This window comes from Bombus flavifrons, chromosome 12 (assembly GCF_040668555.2).
Source record: "Bombus flavifrons isolate JBK064 chromosome 12, iyBomFlav1_principal, whole genome shotgun sequence".
NCBI classification, from domain to species: Eukaryota; Metazoa; Arthropoda; class Insecta; order Hymenoptera; family Apidae; genus Bombus; species Bombus flavifrons.
Window position 1 is genome coordinate 9,710,190 of NC_138453.1, and position 20,922 is coordinate 9,731,111.

General features: G+C 41.9%; 1 protein-coding gene across 5 annotated transcripts in view; it reads left to right on the forward strand.

Annotated features, from left to right (window-relative positions):
* Positions 1 to 20,922, forward strand: part of LOC138185673 (calmodulin) — an 86,262-nt gene that overhangs the window by 29,526 nt on the left and 35,814 nt on the right. For 2 of the 5 annotated variants that reach the window (XM_069124806.1, XM_069124808.1), the window contains exons 1-2: positions 3,604 to 3,632; positions 18,805 to 19,813. The exons of the other annotated variants lie outside the window; for them this stretch is intronic. In XM_069124806.1, the coding sequence (XP_068980907.1) occupies positions 19,727 to 19,813 (87 nt within the window). In that variant the 5' untranslated portion in view covers positions 3,604 to 3,632; positions 18,805 to 19,726. Of the gene's footprint in view, positions 1 to 3,603; positions 3,633 to 18,804; positions 19,814 to 20,922 lie in introns of those variants that run through there. 5 annotated transcript variants of the gene reach the window in all.

Sequence of the window (20,922 nt, forward strand, 5' to 3'; positions counted from 1 at the left end):
ATGTGATTCTCGGATTAGATTCATGAGAGAAGTTGTCAGCGGAAGTTGACCCGCTGGAACAGCGCCTACGCGTTGTGAAAATATAATGAGCGTATCATCGATGGGTTATTTCGTAAACGACGCTTTAATTACAAACCTCGTTTACGTAAATAGAATCAGTCGTCTTCGAGAAGACAAAGGATAGATAATTCGATTGTATGAATTACGCTGGTTTGATCTTTGATCGGATTTGACTTGTCTCTTTAACTATTACTATCAACATCGCAATATTCTCGTCAAGGGAATATTCGTATTACTCGAGGCAGATTTCGACACAGATCTTTAGTCGTTTTAATGTTTGATGCTGAGGAGCGAAGAGGTATTTATTTCGCTGCTGCCTTCTCCTGTATTTCCCGCCGCGCTGATGATAAAAGCATGCAAATTCGCTCTGATTCACGAAGCACGAGCAAGCGCTTTGGTCAGATTATCCCCGAGAACGTGATGCTCTCTGAGCTATCTGCTTTACTTTCCTTTAATCAAGGTCAGGAGATGAGCAGGTCGAAGGAAAATGAAGAAACTTCCCTCACCTCTTTATCCCACCCTCTCCATTCAATTTCGCAAACACGTGGAAAATGACACCTTACAACGTCCCTTTTCACAAGGATTAAACGACTTCTATTGATGTCAGCAACGCAACCTCGTTGCGAATGGATTCCAAACTCGAATACAAATTCGCCAGTGTTGCTGGTGAAGTTCTGCGAGTTGCGACAGCTCGCTGTATCGTCGAGAAACGTCGACTTTATTTATATAGCGAGCCAACCATATTTATCGATATTTTCTACCATGAGGAGAAATTATACGAACCAAGAGTTATGTTCGGATGAAACTTTTCGTTCTAGAGCGTTGTCATCCTTTTGCAAAGTCTCTGTCGATACGTGGAAAATATTGTACGGCATCGCTCATAAGTATCCGGGCACTTTGATCGATTTGCAGAGAAAATATGCGAATTTGATCAAAGCATACGATTAATGACGAATTATTTCCTTTTTGCGGTATCAACAAATTATAAAATTCCAAATTTCAAAAAATCACTAAATTATCTATTAAAAGTCGTAACGGTATTATACGATATTTTACTGTTTACTATGCAGAACGTTCATTGGTAAGCTTCCCACCAAAATATCTCGAAAACAATCCCTTTTGGGAAAAGATATTAAATACCACTATGATCAGTGTTCGAATAGTGAGCCATTGTAGTTACATGTACGAACAACGAAGCGCCTGAAAGCTTGCACGATGCAAAGATGATTAAAATCGTGCACGCTAAACAACATGCGAGAGGAACGCGTCAGAAATTCCGATACATCGACTGACGTTTAACTGAATTCTACTTGTTTGGCCATAGTATTGTGGAGAAAAGGAAATCGAGAGATATTTCATTCGACGTCGGGGAATAATGGCATTGGAGAGGTTCGTGGCTCTTCGAGATCGTTTGTGTAACGTACGTCAGGCAAACGCGCCGGTGGCACCTGTCAATAGTTTCCAAAGGAAGTTTTACAAAAGTTTCAGCAGCACGAAAGGACAGTCCGTAGCCGCTAACACGCCAGTCCTTTGACAGCCGATACTCTTCTGTTTATTTTTTTTCATCTCGACAGAGACTTTATCCTTTAAAAGGAAAATTTCGCAATCACGAGGGAAAACGTGTTTACCATTGAATTCGTTTTAACTTCGCGACAATCCCAATTAGTTGCACGATCTAACGTCGACAAATTGGTCGATGGAAAAACTTACCAGGCGAAAAAGAGTGGTTTAAATGGAACAAGCGTTTCGTAACGTGGCGAGCCGTCGTTAAGCACGCAGCCAGCCTCCCTTCTCAGATTCTCCAGAATTTTAAGATGCCGTAATTCTTGGAACGTCGGATCTTTAGTCATACACAATCCCTCGCTTACGTGGAAGATTTAGCCCCGAGGTCTGCCCGGGTTGTTGATTTGTAACAGTAATTAAAGTTGGCAGGGGCTCTAGGAGAAATTATAAAGCTACAAAGATCACGAGCCGCGTTGCTTTTACGAATTCTTACCTTGCGGCGTAAAATTTTACGGATCCCCCTCTTCCCACCTGACTTTCAACCTTTTAATTGCTTTCAATAGATCAATACAAGGTGTCTCTGAATTCGCAGTATAAGCGAAATTTTTCGGCGTTACACCTCTTTACCAGTCATATTCTCCTAATATAAAATACCAATTTCGGTCAAAAACCTCCGTTCGTTCTCGAGAAATTCGCTGTTCAAAGTTTCTCAAAAGCATGTCGTATTCAGATATTCGTAGAAGTAATTTTCGGAGAACCTTTGCGTGCTATCTTCTTATCTATCATATCCTCATTTAAAATCACAGCAAGATTGAAATACGTATATAAATTGGAGATTACGACAGGAGATTAGATCTGCCATAAACGCGTACACAAATGGGATTTAGTTTCACATAAAAGCACTGTCTAATAATTTCTGGTTTAGCATCGTGTATTACGCATTTTGTGTTTATTATCTGGCTTTCATCGTTGCGAAACAGAATTTGTTCATCAATAAACGATGTAACGACCATCAATCGATATTACAGAATCACGAAATGGGACATAAGCTAAAGATACTTACGAAACAGTTTGTGTAATAGTTGCATGCAACTGTTTCATGACTCACGTGTTCGTTGAAGACGAACGTCACTCGCAGCCGCTGTCAGCGCCATATTTTTCGAAAATGAGAATTTCCAAGCGGAAACTATTCGACTAGAGAGAGAGAGAGCACAGTGAAGTACATGGCTCTCTGATCCCATGAAGCGAAATCACCGAGCAAAATTACAACGGTAGTGTACGACTACGCCGCTTCGATCGATCGATCGATCCCTAGCTGTGCAATAAAGACAAACCGCTGCTTATTTTTACGTTCGATAGATCTTCCAGGATTGGCTCGTAAGAAATCCAACGTAGCGAGCCCTGGAACTGAATGGAATCTCGTGGAATTTCGAACGTTCCGCTACAACGCAACGTGACAACGTTTTCTCCAACGTCGTGCACGTTTTTCTACTAAATTTGTCACCGATAATTTGCCTCTCAGCGTGTCGTTCGAAGCTATTTCAGGAAGAAATAGAAGTGCTTCGTCGATGGATCCCGGCATTGGTTCAATGAAACGCTATACGAGACTGGATTCGGTAACGTAGATTACAAGGACGATGTTTAGTCAGAGAATCTTCGCTTGACACGATAACTGTCTCTTCCGTGGACAGGCTAAATGCCCTTCAAACCATACGAAGATAAATCTTGACAGAGATAACGATTATGTACCTTGACACGAGATAACGTGTAGTTTGGACACGAGTTGAAAACACGAGGATAAGTGGGAAGCTAAGGGAGAGACATTCACCCTGAGGATGGCGTACGTAAACGTAGAAGATACACGTTAGAGCACATTGGTCGTTGGTTCCGTAGACCAACACGGATGATGCTCTCGGGGGTCGGGACAAGCTCCGGAGAAGCTCTGATCGTGGCGGTCGTGCGGGGCTTCGAGCTTGCGCACTGTCTTCGAAATCGCAGAGTCGGTGCGCGAGGGGCGCGTGGCGGCACCGGGGGTGTCAGTCACGGCCCATCTGCCTACCATCGAGCACGTAAGTCCGCAAGCGGTTACTTTTTTCCCCCCTCTGTCAAACTGCTTCCTTTATATCCCTTTTCTCAACCTATTTCTTATCTACTTTATTTCCTTTCATCTTTCAGTCACCCCCTTTTCAACGACTCGATCTTTTTTCCGTGGTCTTCTGTCATCTCGACCCCTGTTACAACGTCCGATTCACCAACTTCAAATTATCTCCATCACGACCTTGAAGCTCGTTCAGTTAGCTTTTTCGAGGCAACGGCCAACGAACAGAAAGGCGAGAATGGAATTTCCCGGAAGTGTGTAAAAAAAGGACGCACTAGCCACGGCGGACGATCCATCCGCCGGCAGTTTCTCAGTGATTATGTCAAAAATGGCGGGTACCGTTGGCCGATTCCGTGACAATCACCAGCTTCTGAAAGTCTCCAGGGAGGTAGACTCGGTCGGGAACAAGTGCTCGTGGTTTCTTTTGTGCCGTTTAAGTGGCCGCCTTAAGCGCGGACCGTTTTTTTTTGTCGGAACGAATCGACGTCCCGTCGAGCGAGTGAGACGGTTTTCGGAAGTAAGGTGCCCTCTCTCTTCTCGTTCCGCAGGAAATGGATTTCCTCCATCGAATGTCTTTTTCTTCGCTAAAATCCTCGATAAAAAGATTGTTTCAATCGTTTATTGGAAACTTTTTTCCACGCACCGTGTGTTTCTTTTCGTAGCGTGATTCCCCACTCGTACGAATCGTTGACTCGTACTACTTGCTCCACTGACCTGTCATTTTTCTCGGCCCTTTTCAACGAATTTTTGCTGAAATTTTAGAAACGTACTTTTCATCGAAGTTCCATTGAGCAGTTTCCGATGATCGTTGACGATCGTTTAGTTGACCGAAAATTGAATCTTTTATCGCGCTACTCCTAAATGGTTCCGATTCTTTCGTAACGTTTCTCAATGAATTGTTCTTCCAAGAGGTGGAATCGCGTGAATCTTTGAAAAAAAGGTGACTTCAAAGTTTCACGCTCGTCGACGATTTCCCCTGTGTCAACGAAACACGTGATATACGCGTGACACGTTCAATTTTCCGCAGCGTATTCTCATAAAAAATGAGCTCTTCCGCCGGCAACAATCCTGCAAATAACTACGCCTTATTCATACAGCTATTAATAATTCGAGTAATAACGAAAACGCTCTTTTAAAGGTGTGCGATGTTTCATTAGACGATTGTTTTCGCTTTCGTGTCGTATACGCATTCGATTAATTTCTCAAAGTGAAACGCGATGACAAACGCTTTTCTCGCCGCTGTCCGTTGGCCAATTGAATTAGACGTATGCATGATGTCTCACGCAAGGTCAACTTGTTTCTTTCACGAGATTAAATAACATGATTAAATATGACCACGTGCATTGCAATCAGAGACAAAGACGAGCTTCCTGTACGCCTCCCAATACGTAGACTGTCAATCGAAGAAAGGCTTAACCTGTTAACCGGCACGTTTCTTAACCAGAAACGTTTCTAATATTAAATCGAAACGTATTAATTTCAATTAAATTGATTTTAATTCCCGCACATGGAAATATAATATGATCTATCTTTAGCAAATATTAGATTGGTAAATAAAGAAATTAAGAAATTCGTAACAAAAGCAAGCCTTGTCGATTATTTGTCATTTTTAGGTAATAACGCATTCCAGTAGTGAAAACCTAAAACTCGCTAGGCGTAATCTTGTTACGACCGCTTCGATCACTGTGTCTGAGAAACCGGCAATCTGAATAACGAGTTTGCCCGGTTAACAGGTAAAATTCTTTTACAGCAAACTTCGCTTTGTTACCGGGATTTGCATTTCATCGGTTTCCTAAAATAAATGAAAAGTACGAAACGAAGCAGTCCTTGCTACTTTCCTTTAATGTAGAAACGATTTCATCCACATGATAAAAAAAAAAAAGATATCGGAATTGGACGGTAGAAACAGCTGTTAGTGCTTTTATTATAGTTTCCGCTTAACGTAGAAACGATTTTAACCACTGTAGAAAAGATCAAAGTTAGACAGATTCGCTTGTATCCTACTCCCAAAATCCACGTTTCCTACGTTTCTTTGCGATCGAACCTTACGGTACTTTATATAAATCGATACGATCGATCGTCGAGGTTAACGTTGCCGTAAAGTCCAGTCCAGTGACTGGACCATTTCTGTACCGGTGTTTCCGATCGAAAGGTACATTTCGAAAGCCTGAGAAACGGAATACCTAGCAGGATCACTCGATAACGAGGGATCTCGTGCTGCCTGTCTCGTTTCGCGGAATAATAGTGGCCGACTATTATTCGGTCGTCTGGCCTGGGCGCTTAAACATTCCGCACGTTCACCATTTTACGTTGCACAGACGATCGACTCGGCGCGTTCAATCACAGTAGTGGATTCGAACGAGCGCCAGACCTCGCTCTTTGTTAATGCTGATTTGTTGCCAGTGCTGTATCAAAGTGTTTCGAAGATCGGCTCTTGAAAAAGCTGAATGAAAAACACGTTCGCGTCCATTTAACGCGGAACGTTATGGATCCGGACACGCGACAGGTGTAATCAGAGGGATACAGGCATCCCTGCGAACGAACGATAAAACCACGTCCGCGCAAGATTGATAGTGTTCCGATTGAAATTTTCGCCTTGGTATCCGCGACGCTCGTTCACAAGCGAGCGACGGAAGTATGCATTTGCAGAATTGAATTCCAACGTTGGAAACTTTTCGGCTGTTCTATCGCATAATATTCTGTCATTTACGGGCAGCTCGTAGCCGTAGGATTTAGTGACCACGAAAGAAAGTATACAACCGCAGATTTTTTAATAATACTATTCTTGTATTATACACAGTTGTAACGGTACGTAGATTTGGTCAAAGTGTGACGAATTAATAATTCACAGTAAAGGTTGAATCTGGAATGTGGCATGTCATGATTAAATTCTCTATAATCCGGATAACTGTTCATATTTCATAAAATATTACTAATTTACGGATAAATCGAATTGATATGATTTCATTGCTCGTGATCATCGTAATTACCTATAATAGGATATTACGGCGTGATTAAATCGTGTTCGTCCCTATCTTTAGATTTCTTAATTTCTGAATTAGAAATGGAATCAGAATTATGATCAGATTAATGTTCTTCAGATCAGATCAAATATTTTTCTAAGTTTTTCAAAATATAGAAAAATGTCAATAGAATTAATAATAAATTAAATGATAGGTTTACGAAGTGATACATATAATAAGCAGTAAAATCTATTATTCTTAGGTTTCTAAATCGTTAATTCATGATATCTATGAAAAATATGACTTTTTACTTGTTCGAATGTTTTCGTGAGCTACTTTAGATAACATGTAATATCGACGAATTACGAAATCACGTAACAAGGTTATGTTAAAACGTGCACGCCGAATAGAACAGTGCAGAGCGAAGAAATATTACATTGTCATTTCGCTCGACGAATCGATAACCAGGTTATGGAAGCCCGTAAACCTATAAAATGACTTTGGGTGTTAGCTTATCTTATCGCGTCGCGTTTCTTCCGTCATTTTCTTCAAATTTCCACGCACAGAAAAAGATGCTAATCGTCTGACGCATTCTCCATTTCGAGGAACCACACGACGAAAGTGAACCAGTCACTGATCAAACCTGTTGCCCATTCGCTCAAATTACTGCAATTAATATCCGTATTGCGTGTCGAACGTTGTTAAAGCTCGCGCGCCTCCAATAATTTTCCTCAATTTACCAATTATGCCTGTTTCTAAATTGACGCCCTCGAACAGAATACGTTTCTGTAAATAGCAACTACCAGTAGCAACGAAATCGCGAGACTAATTCCTCGTGTCACGTGCGAAAGATCCACTTTCTAAACGATCACCGCTATTAAGTTTGTCACGACGAAAGAGAAACGCACAGTGCCTTTGAAACGATCGCGAAGAAATTGCGGTTGCAGGACTCTAATTATTCGCCAGTATAATCGACCAGATAGATAAGCATCTAAAGAGTAACGTGTCGACGCGAAAAACGTATACGATGGTCATTGATCGCGTTTTGAGGTAATCGACCTTAACGTAAAACATAGGAAATGTAGGTTGACGTATGAACAAATTCTATCTTCTATGTTATCAGCTTATTTTTTCATGTAAAAGCACCCCTCTGTCTATTATATAGTTATCGAAATACTTTGTATATCGATTCAGTCAAGCTGTAATAGTCGCGTGAGTGGCAAGGGTTGATCTTCTTTTGCCAACGGTTATCATTTTCGAAGGTCTAAGTGATTCACGATAGCAAATTATTTTTAGAAACTTCTGACAGACAGACTACGTAGTTATTATTTCTCGTCAACGTTCACAGGGTTGGTATAGATCGGTCACAGGGAGAAGAGATTTCAGGGCTTATTGTTCGCGAAGTCGTTGCACCCTCGATAACGTTCCTTCATTTTCAACGATGATCTTGGTCGAAGGGAATTATTGACGAGGAGAGAAAGGACGAGAAAAGCTTTTAACGTTTAAATCCGTGCAGCCTGTTGGTGTATTTCTAAGAAAAACTTTTGTTTTCTAGGTATTTAAGCCACGAAACGAGCCTAATAAGATCGCGGGGATTTAAGCGACTCATGCTCCGTTCAATTACACGCGAGCGTTGTTCACGCGAGACTATGAAACATAGTCGTGAAACGAAACTCTGACAAATGATATTTGCGTAAAGCTGTTACACCGACGGCTCGCAAATTCTCGCAGAAATATTCCGCTCGCTTGACAAATGTCGTTGATATTTCAGTCAACTGTCTGAAAGACGGTCTCACGCGACATCAAGCCATATAACTTGAAAATCTGAAGAACTCTCGCTCTCGAAGAAGGAACTTACGGCTCGATATAACGGCTACGATGAACGGAAGAAGAATTTTCTCATTTTTTCACGATTACGTTAAAGATAAAGTAATATTGTTTGCATGATACACAAGATTGATTACTCTATGCAAGGACCACGATTAGATTAATTCAAACAATCCGATCTTATCCTAAGTTATAGTATCTTGATGACTTTCGTATTAATCGTAACGTTCTAAAATTAAAGTAATCTCGTTTAGTATATCGGAAAGCAGGGAGCTAATAATATCCTTCCTCAGATTTAAAACGCTATATTTCCTTTGATATCGCATCCTTCTAAGATTTCATGGCGTCTTGATAAACCAACGAACGAAACGCGATGTTCTTTATAAGGGGTTTTCGAGATCACGTTCGGAGAAAATAGAAGTGGCGCGAATGACGAATACGTCGATATTCCCGAGAGCTTGGTATGCGATTTCAAAGGATTTTTTTCGTTATTCCCGGAGGAGAGCGCGAAGGTTGTCAGGCGGCGATAAACGGGCGACCGACCTCGGTGAAATTTCAAGCGATCTTGCTTTTGGGCGGATATCGCTCGCCGAAGGAGACCGACTTGCGTGAAATAGGCTCGATTTATTCGGATAATCAACGACAATCGTGTTTCCTCGCGATGTATCTCCTTGTCGTTTACCCCTTCGTTTCCTGTCCGGTTTTCCGTTCGTTGTCTGCACCGTCTTCGCCGGCCGAACCCCTGACCGCTGGTCCCGCGTTTCTTCCGTATTTCGTGGCGCACGAAAACTCTCTCGACCATTCAGTCACGCGACCAACAACTCGGATTTTTCATCTAATCGAAACCCATACGATCGCTACGATTGCGCCGAGGACAATTCGAAAAGCTAGGGTCGTTTAAAATATAAAACATTAGTCAAGTTATATCGACGTAAAAACTAAACTAATATTATTCGTTTCTACCACTTTCTAAAGACACATAGTTTCGAATCTATCGGATTGTTCCATTCGTCGATCATTTCACGTTGAAATACTTTTGTTCAACCGCCGAAAGACACGAAGATGAGAAAATTAACGCATTCTCCCAGGATGTTTCCGAATGATTAGACTGTCTCGTCAAGCTTTCCAGTTCTTTACTTAGTAAATGGGTGAACGCTTTTCCAGAGCTGCTGTTTCCGTGTTGCGACCCTTTCCATTACGTTCCAGTCGATTACAGAGTCTCTTTCCGTAACAGAGATGGCCATACAGTTGCACTTGGCCATCGTTCAACTGCCTCTCCTCTTCGACGAGCAATTTCTCCGAGAAGCATTACGCCGTTGCTCTGCTAGAGATGCTCCTATCGTTAATTGGCGCAATTATTTCGATTATTTTCTCAACGAGCAAACCCTCCAGCCTACCATTCGTACTTTTCGTCATTAGCTTCCACCGCGACAGACATTACAAAATTACTTGGCCGACAATCCCAACCTTACCTGCAGGCTGACGATCGAACGGATCCCTTCTCATTATCGTGATTACTCTCGAATGCCCATTCAATCCGTAATCTGTTGCTCGCTGGCACTTAAACCGTCGAACGATTTTCCCGAGGAATTTCCCTCGCGGACCAAGCCTTTGACGAACGAAAGCAGAACGAAGGCGGAACAAAGGCGTGCGAAAACACGCGTCCGCTCGAGCGTACACAGATAAATAGTGAATGACAGAAACGTTTTGCGGGGTGCCCTGCCCTTCCGCAGTTCGATATCGTAAGTAGGACGTGAACCTGGACGGTAGCGTGCGCACGCGTACGCACGTGCACGATTTCGGCACGTAAACCCGGCTGGGTAAATATTCCGGAGCGGGCGACCGTTCGCGAGATTCCTCTTGGCCGACACCGGCCTGACACGTCGAAGACGTTGCCCCAAATTCGAGCCGTCACTCTTTCGTCCTGGATATGCCAACCTTCCAAGAGAGGAACCTTGTCCTGATCTACGTGAAAGTCTAGAAGTATTTAGTCATCAGGGATCTCTTACACAACTGACTTCTTGCTGAAGTTGTGCAAGATACGCGTGAATAATTATTAGCACTATTAATGGACCATTATATGGAATTAGTAGAAGGTTGATAACAATCAAAGAAATGAAATTTTAGAAGTCAATTTTACAAATTATCTATTATCCTAGTTGGTGTAGAATCGTAAAATTATGGAAGAGAATCGTATAATTATTATATCAATAAATAATTATACTTTGTAACTCGTTAGTTCATTAATAGTATATTAGTAAATTAACAAATTACGAGTTGTACGTTATAGAATTACCTTTTACAATTTTACAGATGGAATTTATCAAATGCTACGAATTTGTAAAATTTATATATATAATTACATTTAAATCATTACTGTATTTGGTACGTAGTAAAAAAGGGTTTATTAGCAGTGATGATTTCATCGTAGAAATATATGCGTGCTTCTTTGAACTGTATTTTATATATTCCCAATAATTTGGAAGTGTCGAAATACTCATAGACGATAGCGTAGCTGGATTAAAAATCGAGAGGCTATCAGGCTACATAAGGCGCCTGAAAGAGGGCAAACAATCGAGGCCCACGCTTTGTCTAAATATCACCGAATACTCAAATCGTGTTAATACAGGAGAACCTTTACCTCTTTGTATCTAAATTTTCGGCTATGTCAGCGCTTTTGTTCTTAGGGTATTTGATTAAAATTTCAAAGGATCATCAAGTACCACTTTGCAATTCAGCTGGTTAATTGCCTCCTCCGCAAAACGCAGGACTACGTGCAGGCGTTCGGGGGAGTTAAACGTAACTTTGATAGTTGAACGTAGCTTTTGATAGCTTAGAAATCTCCGATACATCGCGAAACGTGTCATTCTTCCATTGCACGAGAAGATACAAATAGCAAGAAATTTGATCTCAGCAAGCTTATACGTGGCAACAGGTATGCACTGTCTTCGAGCGTGTTACTTTTAATACACTCGCGAGCAAATTGTTTCTTCATGTTCCATCGCAATCTTCGAGACATATACAATCTTCCTTGACGTGACGTCAAGGGTTCTGGCTCTGGTGTTTTTTTCCTCGTGGAACAAGCGCTGTTCATCCCCTTCAAGGTGAACGAGAATTTCATTTACATCGTACATTGATACGTAGCGCGGAAATTCTGCGTCTGTGGCCTGGCGTCGAGTCTGGCGACGATCCAGTGTCGTAAGCATCGTTACGTTTCTTCAGTCAGTTCCACGCTGACGATTCCTATAAATCAACTGTCTCATACCACAAATATATATATATATATATATATATATATATATATATATATATATATATTATACAAGCCTTGAACAATGATGAAACAACGATTGCAACTCTGGTTGAATCTTGGCCGAAATAACGGAGCGTCATACAACTTCGGAAGTAACGTTTAAAAGATACGAGTGATGTTTTTCGCGTTCATCCCGATGGGAAATAATCGGGGTATCGTAAATCACGGCGGTCGAGCTATGGAAATGCAAAACGATATCGCGCAGTGGTGTATCGATTACGCAACGGAAAGCAGTCTTTGCCGTTTCGGAGCCGTTAATCCTCCATCCTCGGCGTAATATTCGCAGCGATTCGAAACGGCTGCTATTTTCACAGTCACGGCAGCCTGTGTGAAAAGTTCTCCCCGGAAAAAGGGATTTAGCGTGCGCGCACCACGCTGTTGGTTGCGAAGTGCCGGGGGCGGCTTACAAAAAATGCGAGCCCAGACGCGAAAAAGCAGCGAAATTCTTGCCTCCGCCATTCAGACCGGGATTACCAGATTTTTTTTTTTTTTTTTATTAGAAGGACGATCCCTTTTATGGGTAGCCGGTTGGTACAGCTTTTACCGGATGTTCCCTTGTCGGATCTGGTCTAGTGAAAAACATGACGTCAGATGAGAATCCGACGTGTTAATTCCGCTTGATTTTGGTTTAACACCCGCATAATTGAGACGTTAATCGAACCAGAAAATAGACTGATGCCTATATAGGGTGTTTTAAAAATTTAGGATCGAACCTCAGGAAGATATACCTAGTATCGATCGAAATAAATAAAAACGTTTCAATAAACGTTCAAGTATGATTAGCTTCGGAATTGCGAAACGTTTTCATCGATACGGTATCAACTAGCTCCGTTTACAGTACTTTATATTCATTTCAACATACGTTCCGCCGCGTTTCCTCGCAGAACCATTATTTAAATAATGTAAAAGTGGCAAATAATTGGCGAATAACTCAATACATGCACACGAACGCTACAATCCCAAAATGATAAACTATATATTCTTCTATCGTTGTTATTAAGCGATATCAAAGTACGATTACATAATTAATTATTACATAATTAATCTAACAGCGAAAAATTGTAATATGTCTTTGCAAGCTCACAGTTGAAAACTTCTTGCAACTTTAAAACTCGTTAACATTCGTACCCGTGTTAATTAAGATCCTTTTGCTTGTTTCGATGTGTGCTACATGTTCTTCTCGAGGTTTGACCCCAACTTTCTGAAACATCATAACAGTGTAAGATGTTATTTCGTGGAAGATACGATGGATCAAGGAATAACGATTGAACAAAGGGACGAAGAGCGTGAAGACGAAACGTGGAAGGTGGCAGATTGAAGAGGGTGCAGGATAAAGGACGGAGGATGCAGAACGGAGGATGGAAAACAGAGGTCGGAGGACGTAGAGGGTGGAGGTGGGCGCAGCATGGGAGTGATCAATACTACCTCCACACCAACTTCCCACGGGAGTAACAAAGATGGACCGGGACGCACGAAAGATAGGATTTCGGGAAAGGATTCTCTCCGGTGACCGTTTTCCGCGTAAGTCGATTCCGAACTGCGAAAGCTTAATGAAAGCGCTACAGATTGATAATTCGAGCAATGTTAATGGAAGTTTCGCCATCCTTGGCTTCCGATAACCAACCCTGCGTTTAGACGCTCTAACGAACTCCAACTACGTGACCCCATCGATGCCCCGAAGCTCTGACAGATAATCTTCACTATGCACGTTATGAAACGCTGAGCGTACCGCAACTTTGTCTATACGATTTATACTGTTTCGTATTTATTAAGATAGCCAATGTTCTTGATCGCGTTTGGCCAATATCAATCCTTTGCATTCGGAATTTTAGCTCTGCAGACAGGATTTTTCCAACGTTATAAATGGCAATGTTATAAACGTATATTACAAAATTACTGACCACGAAATCTGTATTCAAAGATATTCCCGTTTTCTAAAGAATATTTTCCCATGATTATTTTATTCTATGATTACGATTATAGAAAGAGAACAAACATCAAATTATATATGAAGCAATTCAACCTTGATTTCCTCGATAAGAAATTCATGGGACGTTCTATGCTAGGAAATAATTAATCAATTTTGAATGTGCCCACGGATGAATTTTTCCCGGATATTCGATAAATTCTCCCTTGTAAATCCTGCTTTTAATTAGAAAGTTAATGGGAAGGAATTCTACAACGTTTCTCGTTCCCGGTAAAGAATTAATATCGGTTTATAGTACTGGAAACTCGTACGTGGATGCTTAAGCGGAAGATAGCTGCGCACAGAATACCGAGAATACGGCCTACATCCGCACAATTTCTAGGAAGATGGATTGGATGAAACGATAAGCCATCTCGTACGGGTGTAGCTCGTCTGCAGCGAAAAATCTATTGCAACGACGAGTCCCGGAGGGAGACGAAGCCAAGGATCGCAGTGACGAGGAATTTTAATCACCGGTACATCACAGCGGAAGGTGAAGACCCGTGTCCTGCAATTTGATTCGCTGGTGGCGGCAGGTCTGGCGGATCGAAGCCAGGGACACGGCGTGGCCATTGGGCTACGCAGAGATCCTAGAATGATAAAGCGAGTTAAAAAGGAAGGACAGAGTGGACGTGTATCCAGAACGATGTAGCCGCGATCCGTTCGGTCGTGCGTGACTAGGGGCTGTTAACCTAAACAACGAGCCACGCCACCGATAGCCTAGTGACTCCATTTCTCTGCATACCAGCAACGTGCATACACACTTGCTGTTTCATCGCCAGACATACGGACGCCTGAAAAACAAACTGAAACATCCATCGAACATCGGGTTCGATTCTATTTTTACAACGATAGGTTTATAACTGCGGGTGCAGGTTAATGGGCACGACAATTTTCGATGTAAACGCGACGTAGAAAGGATGGTAACGTCCGCCACCGTTTATCCGATGTCACGCCCTTCCGATCTCGGTCACCATTCACGTTACTCGCAGGATAGACTATCGCGCTCTCCTATTTTATAGATGATCCTCTTACTGGTTAATTTAAAAGCGTTGCAATAGGATGATATCGCGAGAGTGAAAGCACAGTATATTAGAAATTAGAACAAGCACCGTGCTGTGTGCACGTTTCGCGTACTTTCATAAATTTCGTATGTGCAACCTGCGCGTCTCCGTAGTGTTAAGCTTTAGATAAATATTAGCAAGGACTCTTTGGAAGAGCTGTTGAAAATTAATTAGTTAATTAATTAATACTAGTATAGAGATCGTTATAGTTATAGTTTAGATGGAATTATCAGCATTGTCTTTGACTTAACTGAAAGGATCATTGTCTGTACTTTCCTTTCGATTTCTTCGCGAGTTGTCAGTCTTATTTAACGCGACGCTCGGTCTCGAATGCACGCGAACAACGCGACACTGACAGACGTTAATCCAGTTTCCGTGGCTTCTCGTCCGATTGACATTGCATCAGTAGTCGTTTAATCGAGTTTTAAGCTTCCGCCGGAGGCGAGGCCGGAACGTCAGCCACGACACACAAGCCTGAAACGAGCGGCTCGTGACAGGAGTAGCAACTAATTGTAAATTCAGTCTGTATCGTTCGAACGAGATAACGCGGCAATACGTTCTCATTAGAAGCACATTGAGGTATCGCGAAACACGTTGATTTCTCACTGTGTTCGTTTTTACCCCTCAGGACATACTGTCGAAACTTTTCGAATGATAAATCAAAAGCCTCGCGATAGGAGAAGCGGAGACGTCGATCACGTTTATCGGCGTTCACGTAAACAGCATTGAACCGTCTTCTTTTTCAAAGAAATATATCGTTGTTTTATTTTCCGTGAAGTAGGCCAGACTGTTAGATTAATCTTTCCCCGTGGACGTGTCGTTCCTTCAAAATCGACATAATTTTTCGTTCGTTGAAAACGAGACTTCCATTCGAGATGCGCATAATCTTCGGAATTGCTGGAAGATCCCTGTGCATCGAGAGTTCGTTATCGACGATTCGATTTCGCGGCTGGTCGCTCGCATTTATCGTATCGGTTCCCTCATTTTGGCTGTCGAATTTTTCGTGGACGTCATCGAACGGAATGACCCGGATACGATCTAGTTAGGAGGGGAGCAAAAATCGGCAATGGATCGGAAGGAATTGTTGGCGAGATACGTCCGATACGTTTGCAGGCGCGACCGAGACGTAAAAGGATGAAATCCGTTGTTTTGATTTCGAGAGGAAAATGACTCTCGTCCAGGTCGATACACGCATCCGATTAAAATCGTTCGCTTCCCCGAGAACCTGTTAGCCCTGGACAAGCAGAAATTGCAATTTTTCACTGAAACTGATCCTCGAGAAATCTCATTGGAGTTTCAATGGGCTGCTCTTATCGACGTTATTACTCTGTCGTTCGAACTATCGTTACCATCTGCCGTTTCATCGGGGGAAAATCGAATCTCTTTCTTCTCCACGATAAACTTCGTCGAAACTAAAAAATAAAAAACGAGAAAACTTGCTGGAAAAAATAACGCGAAAGAAAATGATGGGAATATCCCTGAATGTTCTCTTTTTTTCAAATCACTGGAAGAACGATTCGTCTGTTTGAAATACAGCCGAAATTTTCTTTTTATAAAAGGTAGAAGCATATTTTTTTGTGAAACATGTCGTACACGTTGTCGATATTGTTGTGTCATACAGGACAGAAATCGGATCAGATACGATTCGCGGAAACACGTTCGCGCGTGTCTGATTTTAGATTACAATGGCCCAATCGATAAAGGATATAATTTATTTAACCGTTACACGTGCACCGAGTAACCGTGACTACGAATTAAACGAACATTGTATCTCGACAAAATTCGTTGCAGTTATTTCGCTCGGAATATTCTATAGAAAATTCGATAGGTTCTGTGCAGCTGGGTTTGCACGCGGAATCGATTAAGTAGATTCAGACGTACGTTGCACGGCCACACCTCGAAAGGTAATCTGTAACAGCACACCGTTGGATAGCACTTTTTAACGAGACTTTTTACGTTATTCCTCAGATACTATACCATCTCGTTATAATCGTAAGAGGTCGTACTTTGAGCTTTCTGCTTTCTTATCTTAACGCCATTCAATTCTATCCTCGTCATTAGCTGATGTATGTAGTATGATAATTCATACGTACTTTTTAAAACGTTTGTCACTTCGCGCCAATATCGCATCTCGTTATTTAACGTAACGCGAAACGTTGTTTGAGAAATATTCTGCGATAAGAGATCATCAAGGAATACGTATATATAATAGATCAGGAAAGTACTTAAACGTTTATAAAAACGCTTTTACGGATACATGGAATTTTATCGAAAATAATTCCAAGTGGAACGATATCGAGCGCTGAATTTTCAAGGTAAAATAATTTACCATCGGTGGGCCCTGCTTTAGGCACGAATAACGCGACCCGTTGCATCGATTTAAACTTGCTCCATTTTCGTGGCATGTTTTGCTCGAGATGTGAATTTATCGTGGAATTTTCATCTCGTTAGAGCAAAACGCAAATTACGCGAACCGGACGATTTAAACGCGATACCTCGGAATCGTGGAACAGGAGTCATGTATCACTCGTAGAATCCCGGAGACGAAGAAATATTCGCTGTCCATCAGGGAACGGTCGGAAGACACGCGTCACGAGAAGAAATACGAGTGCAATTTTTGGCCTTATCCTTTCGTCGACAAATTTAGGCAAACGTATAATTAAAATACCATGTTTCGTACCTTTACATCCTTGGGACTTATTCAGAGAATTTCTAAATCACTTAATCAGTATCGTCTGTGCTTAAATTTCTTCTCGTCTATATCCGCTATGTTTCTCTTACTTTGGCTATTTAGCTATTTCTAGCACTCGTGTTATTTTCATTTTTCCACTGCAGTTGTTCTCATTAATACCAAACTTCGAGCCAGATCTTAAGAAAACTCCTCCAAGTAGCGCATTTAATTTGTATGAAAAGATTTCAATAGGAGTTAGGTTAGAACATTACGAAAGTTCGAAGAATAATTATAAAAGTACGATTTTTAATTCATCGTGTACCTCTCGTTAGCCTTACAAATCAATTTGAATGAAAAAACCACTATGTATTCTAATACTTACGAGCAGAAGTGTACGGATTTTTCTAACGAGTTTTCCTCCGTAAATAACTGGATAAATTATACGCAGTGTAATGCCCCGCCATTATCATGCAAAGGAAAATATTTTATACTCTTACGACGAGTGGGCTTTTGGTACGAGCCGAATTTTTTTTACGGCAAAAGGGTCGAAAGTGCGCGCAAGATTTACGCAAGTGGCTGACGCTACGTTTTTCCACGGAATCTTTATGCTCGTGTAAAACGCGGAAGCATACGGTGTGAAAAGGTTTCGTTCGAGCTCTCCTCGATTTCCTTTTTGTGCCTTTCACGTTCCTCTGCGAAATCTATCGAGGCGTTAGGCGAACGAATTTAATTAGAAAAGTTTCGCGGCTCAGGGCAGACGCAAACACTGCCCATTCTACTTTCGTTTCTCGTCATCTCCAATAGGGCTTGTCGACGCCTCTTCAAAAACAAGCCTTGCTCAAGAGTCGAGCCGTTCTTTTCCGTTATATGGTGGTTCGAGCGTTTTGCCTGCAAAAACGAACAACCGTGCAGGTGAAGAGATCATCGTTTGTACGTGGTCTGATGAAAAAGCTTTCTGAGCTTTGTGTATGAATCGTTTATCACGAATGTTAATTGCAATTACATTGAGCCACTTTCAATGAAACAGCTAGCCGTAATTATTTCGATATTTTATAATCATTTGTTGATTGTATTTGGTCCTTGAGCCATATCGAGGCTAACGTCCACTGGCAACAAATCAGAGAGAAAGTTAAGTCCTTTTTTAAGACATAATTTCCGGTTATTTTAGACGGGCGATCGCGCGAAAATAGCCCGACGAAATGACCGACAAGATGATGGCGGGTGTTTAATTATTCAAACGGGCAGGCTGTGCACCTCGTTACTTGGGTTTGAAAACATCGTTCGAGGATCGATCGAGACACGTAGGCGAGTCGTCCGCAACGGACCTGTTTCTTTTCAGATCCATGGCCATAATTATAGCAACTAATGACAGATCGATCGAGCCATGAGGACGCATCAGTTGCGGCTCGTGTCGCCTGGTATGTAGTCGTTTAGAGGAGAATAATACGCGCAAGAAGAAAAGGAAACAGAAGAAGAAAGAAGTGGAAGATAGAGATAGCGTAACGTTGCGTATATTTATCGAAGAAACGTCGCGTATATTTATCGAAGAAACGTCGTGTACGAAGAATCCACCGGAAATAACGGTGACATCGCGACAGGCAAATGTCCTCGTCGAGCTTCCGCGAGAGCCCGTCGACGAGCTACTCACGAGAAGCGACAGGAAACAGAGACACCGACGGCGACGCCAGACGTCGCTCCACCGCACGGTCAATTTCACGATAAAACTGCAAAGACGAGGAAGCTGAATCTAGTCAATCCGCGATAACCCCTGGCTGTGTTTATCCTCAAAATCGTAAACGATAGTGTTCAGCGATCTTTTCGCCTTCTCGAGACCGGTCGCGTGTGAAACCAATCGAAGAAAAATCGAAACCGGGCAAGAAGCGAGTAGAGTAAGCATCAACAACAAGGACGCCCGGCCCGAGAAGACGACGTCAATATTAGTTATAGTCTAGTGATATATACGAGAAGAAAAGGGAAGGAGAGTCATGTAGATATCGCGTAGTACAAACGTAGCGAATTTCAATTCACGTATACATATTCATACGTACGTCGTGTCGATTAAATCGTAGTGGTAAATTCTCGTTAATTCAACGATAATCCGTGTGATGAAAAAAAGCAATAAAAATAAAAAGGAAATTTAATTCGTAAGTACGCGGACTGGTGTTCGGCTGTGCATTATCGCGTGTGATCAATCGTTGAGCACGAGTTTCGTGTTCCTTATTCGAAATTGCTAAAGGGACGGAAGAAAGTGCATCGGCAGAATGGCGTTCGCTGCGGCGAGAATGATCCTGAAAGACAAGCGGCGGAAGGCCAGCAAGGAAGACTTCGCGCCAAGAAATAGGAGCAAGGTAATATCCACGTGATCCTATCGTTGCAGTTTATCCTTAATTATATAATTGAAATACATCTGATCAGAGATAAACGTGTGTTCAGGAACTTTGGACGGTAGTATACATATGTACGTAACAAGCTGATGGCACAAGATCGAATCAAATAATCAGGACCTTTTTGTCCAAAGAATCGCAATTGAATTTTTTGCAGTTTGAAAGAGAATAATCAGCGAAATGTAAAGCTTCGGATTTCGCATGTCATATTTCGCACTCGAGCCACATATCGTCCGCATGAATCTCGTCATTGCGTATTACCTGAATACAATTGACGATAGAAAATAGCGAGAAAGCGAAGCAAACATTGGAAACACAGGGAAAACGTAGCGAACAGTGCGAAAGGATTGCGAGCATAGGGTGCATACCAACGAAGTCGACCGTGTATCAAATTCGCGCCGTTTAGTTGAAATGTTTCTCATTTCTCCGAGCTTTTCGTGTCATTCCTGGTGAAACGATACGCGGTTAGAACAGCAAAGAGAAAATTTAGACGATTGAGATAAAAAAGTAGGCCTCGCGTCGGAGAAAAAATTACAGACGAATTTAAAAAAAAAAATCTTATCGAACGTTATCGTCTTTGGCACGTAGATGCGGCCAAATGGCGGTCTCCGTCTAACCGTTCAAAGTTCAGCCGCAACCAATGGGCATTGGATAGAGTCAGAGCCAAGCAGGAGAACGATAAGAAAGTTCATTACGAGGTTGTGTCCTATCGAGGACCGGAAATTAAATCCGCCCTTTGCCGGACGACGAACTTTTCCTAAACCCGTTGTTCAAGTGCTCTTCCCTTCGAATATACTCGACCTTTTTCCGCTTCCTGCTGTCGCCGCTAATTAAGAGCCTATCGACGACTGGCAGCGTTATGCCAATCATTTGCAAGTTGGTCGAAAAATCGGCAGTCGACGCGAAACACAAAACGCGATTTCTTCACTGTCCGATCTACAGACAGCTGTGCCTCTTAGTATTTTTAACCCTTGACCGATATCGTTGCAGTAAAGTACTTATTTTTCAAGTGTTTCATTTTCTCGAACTATATCTAAAATGATATATATTTTGATATTAAATAATGTAAATTG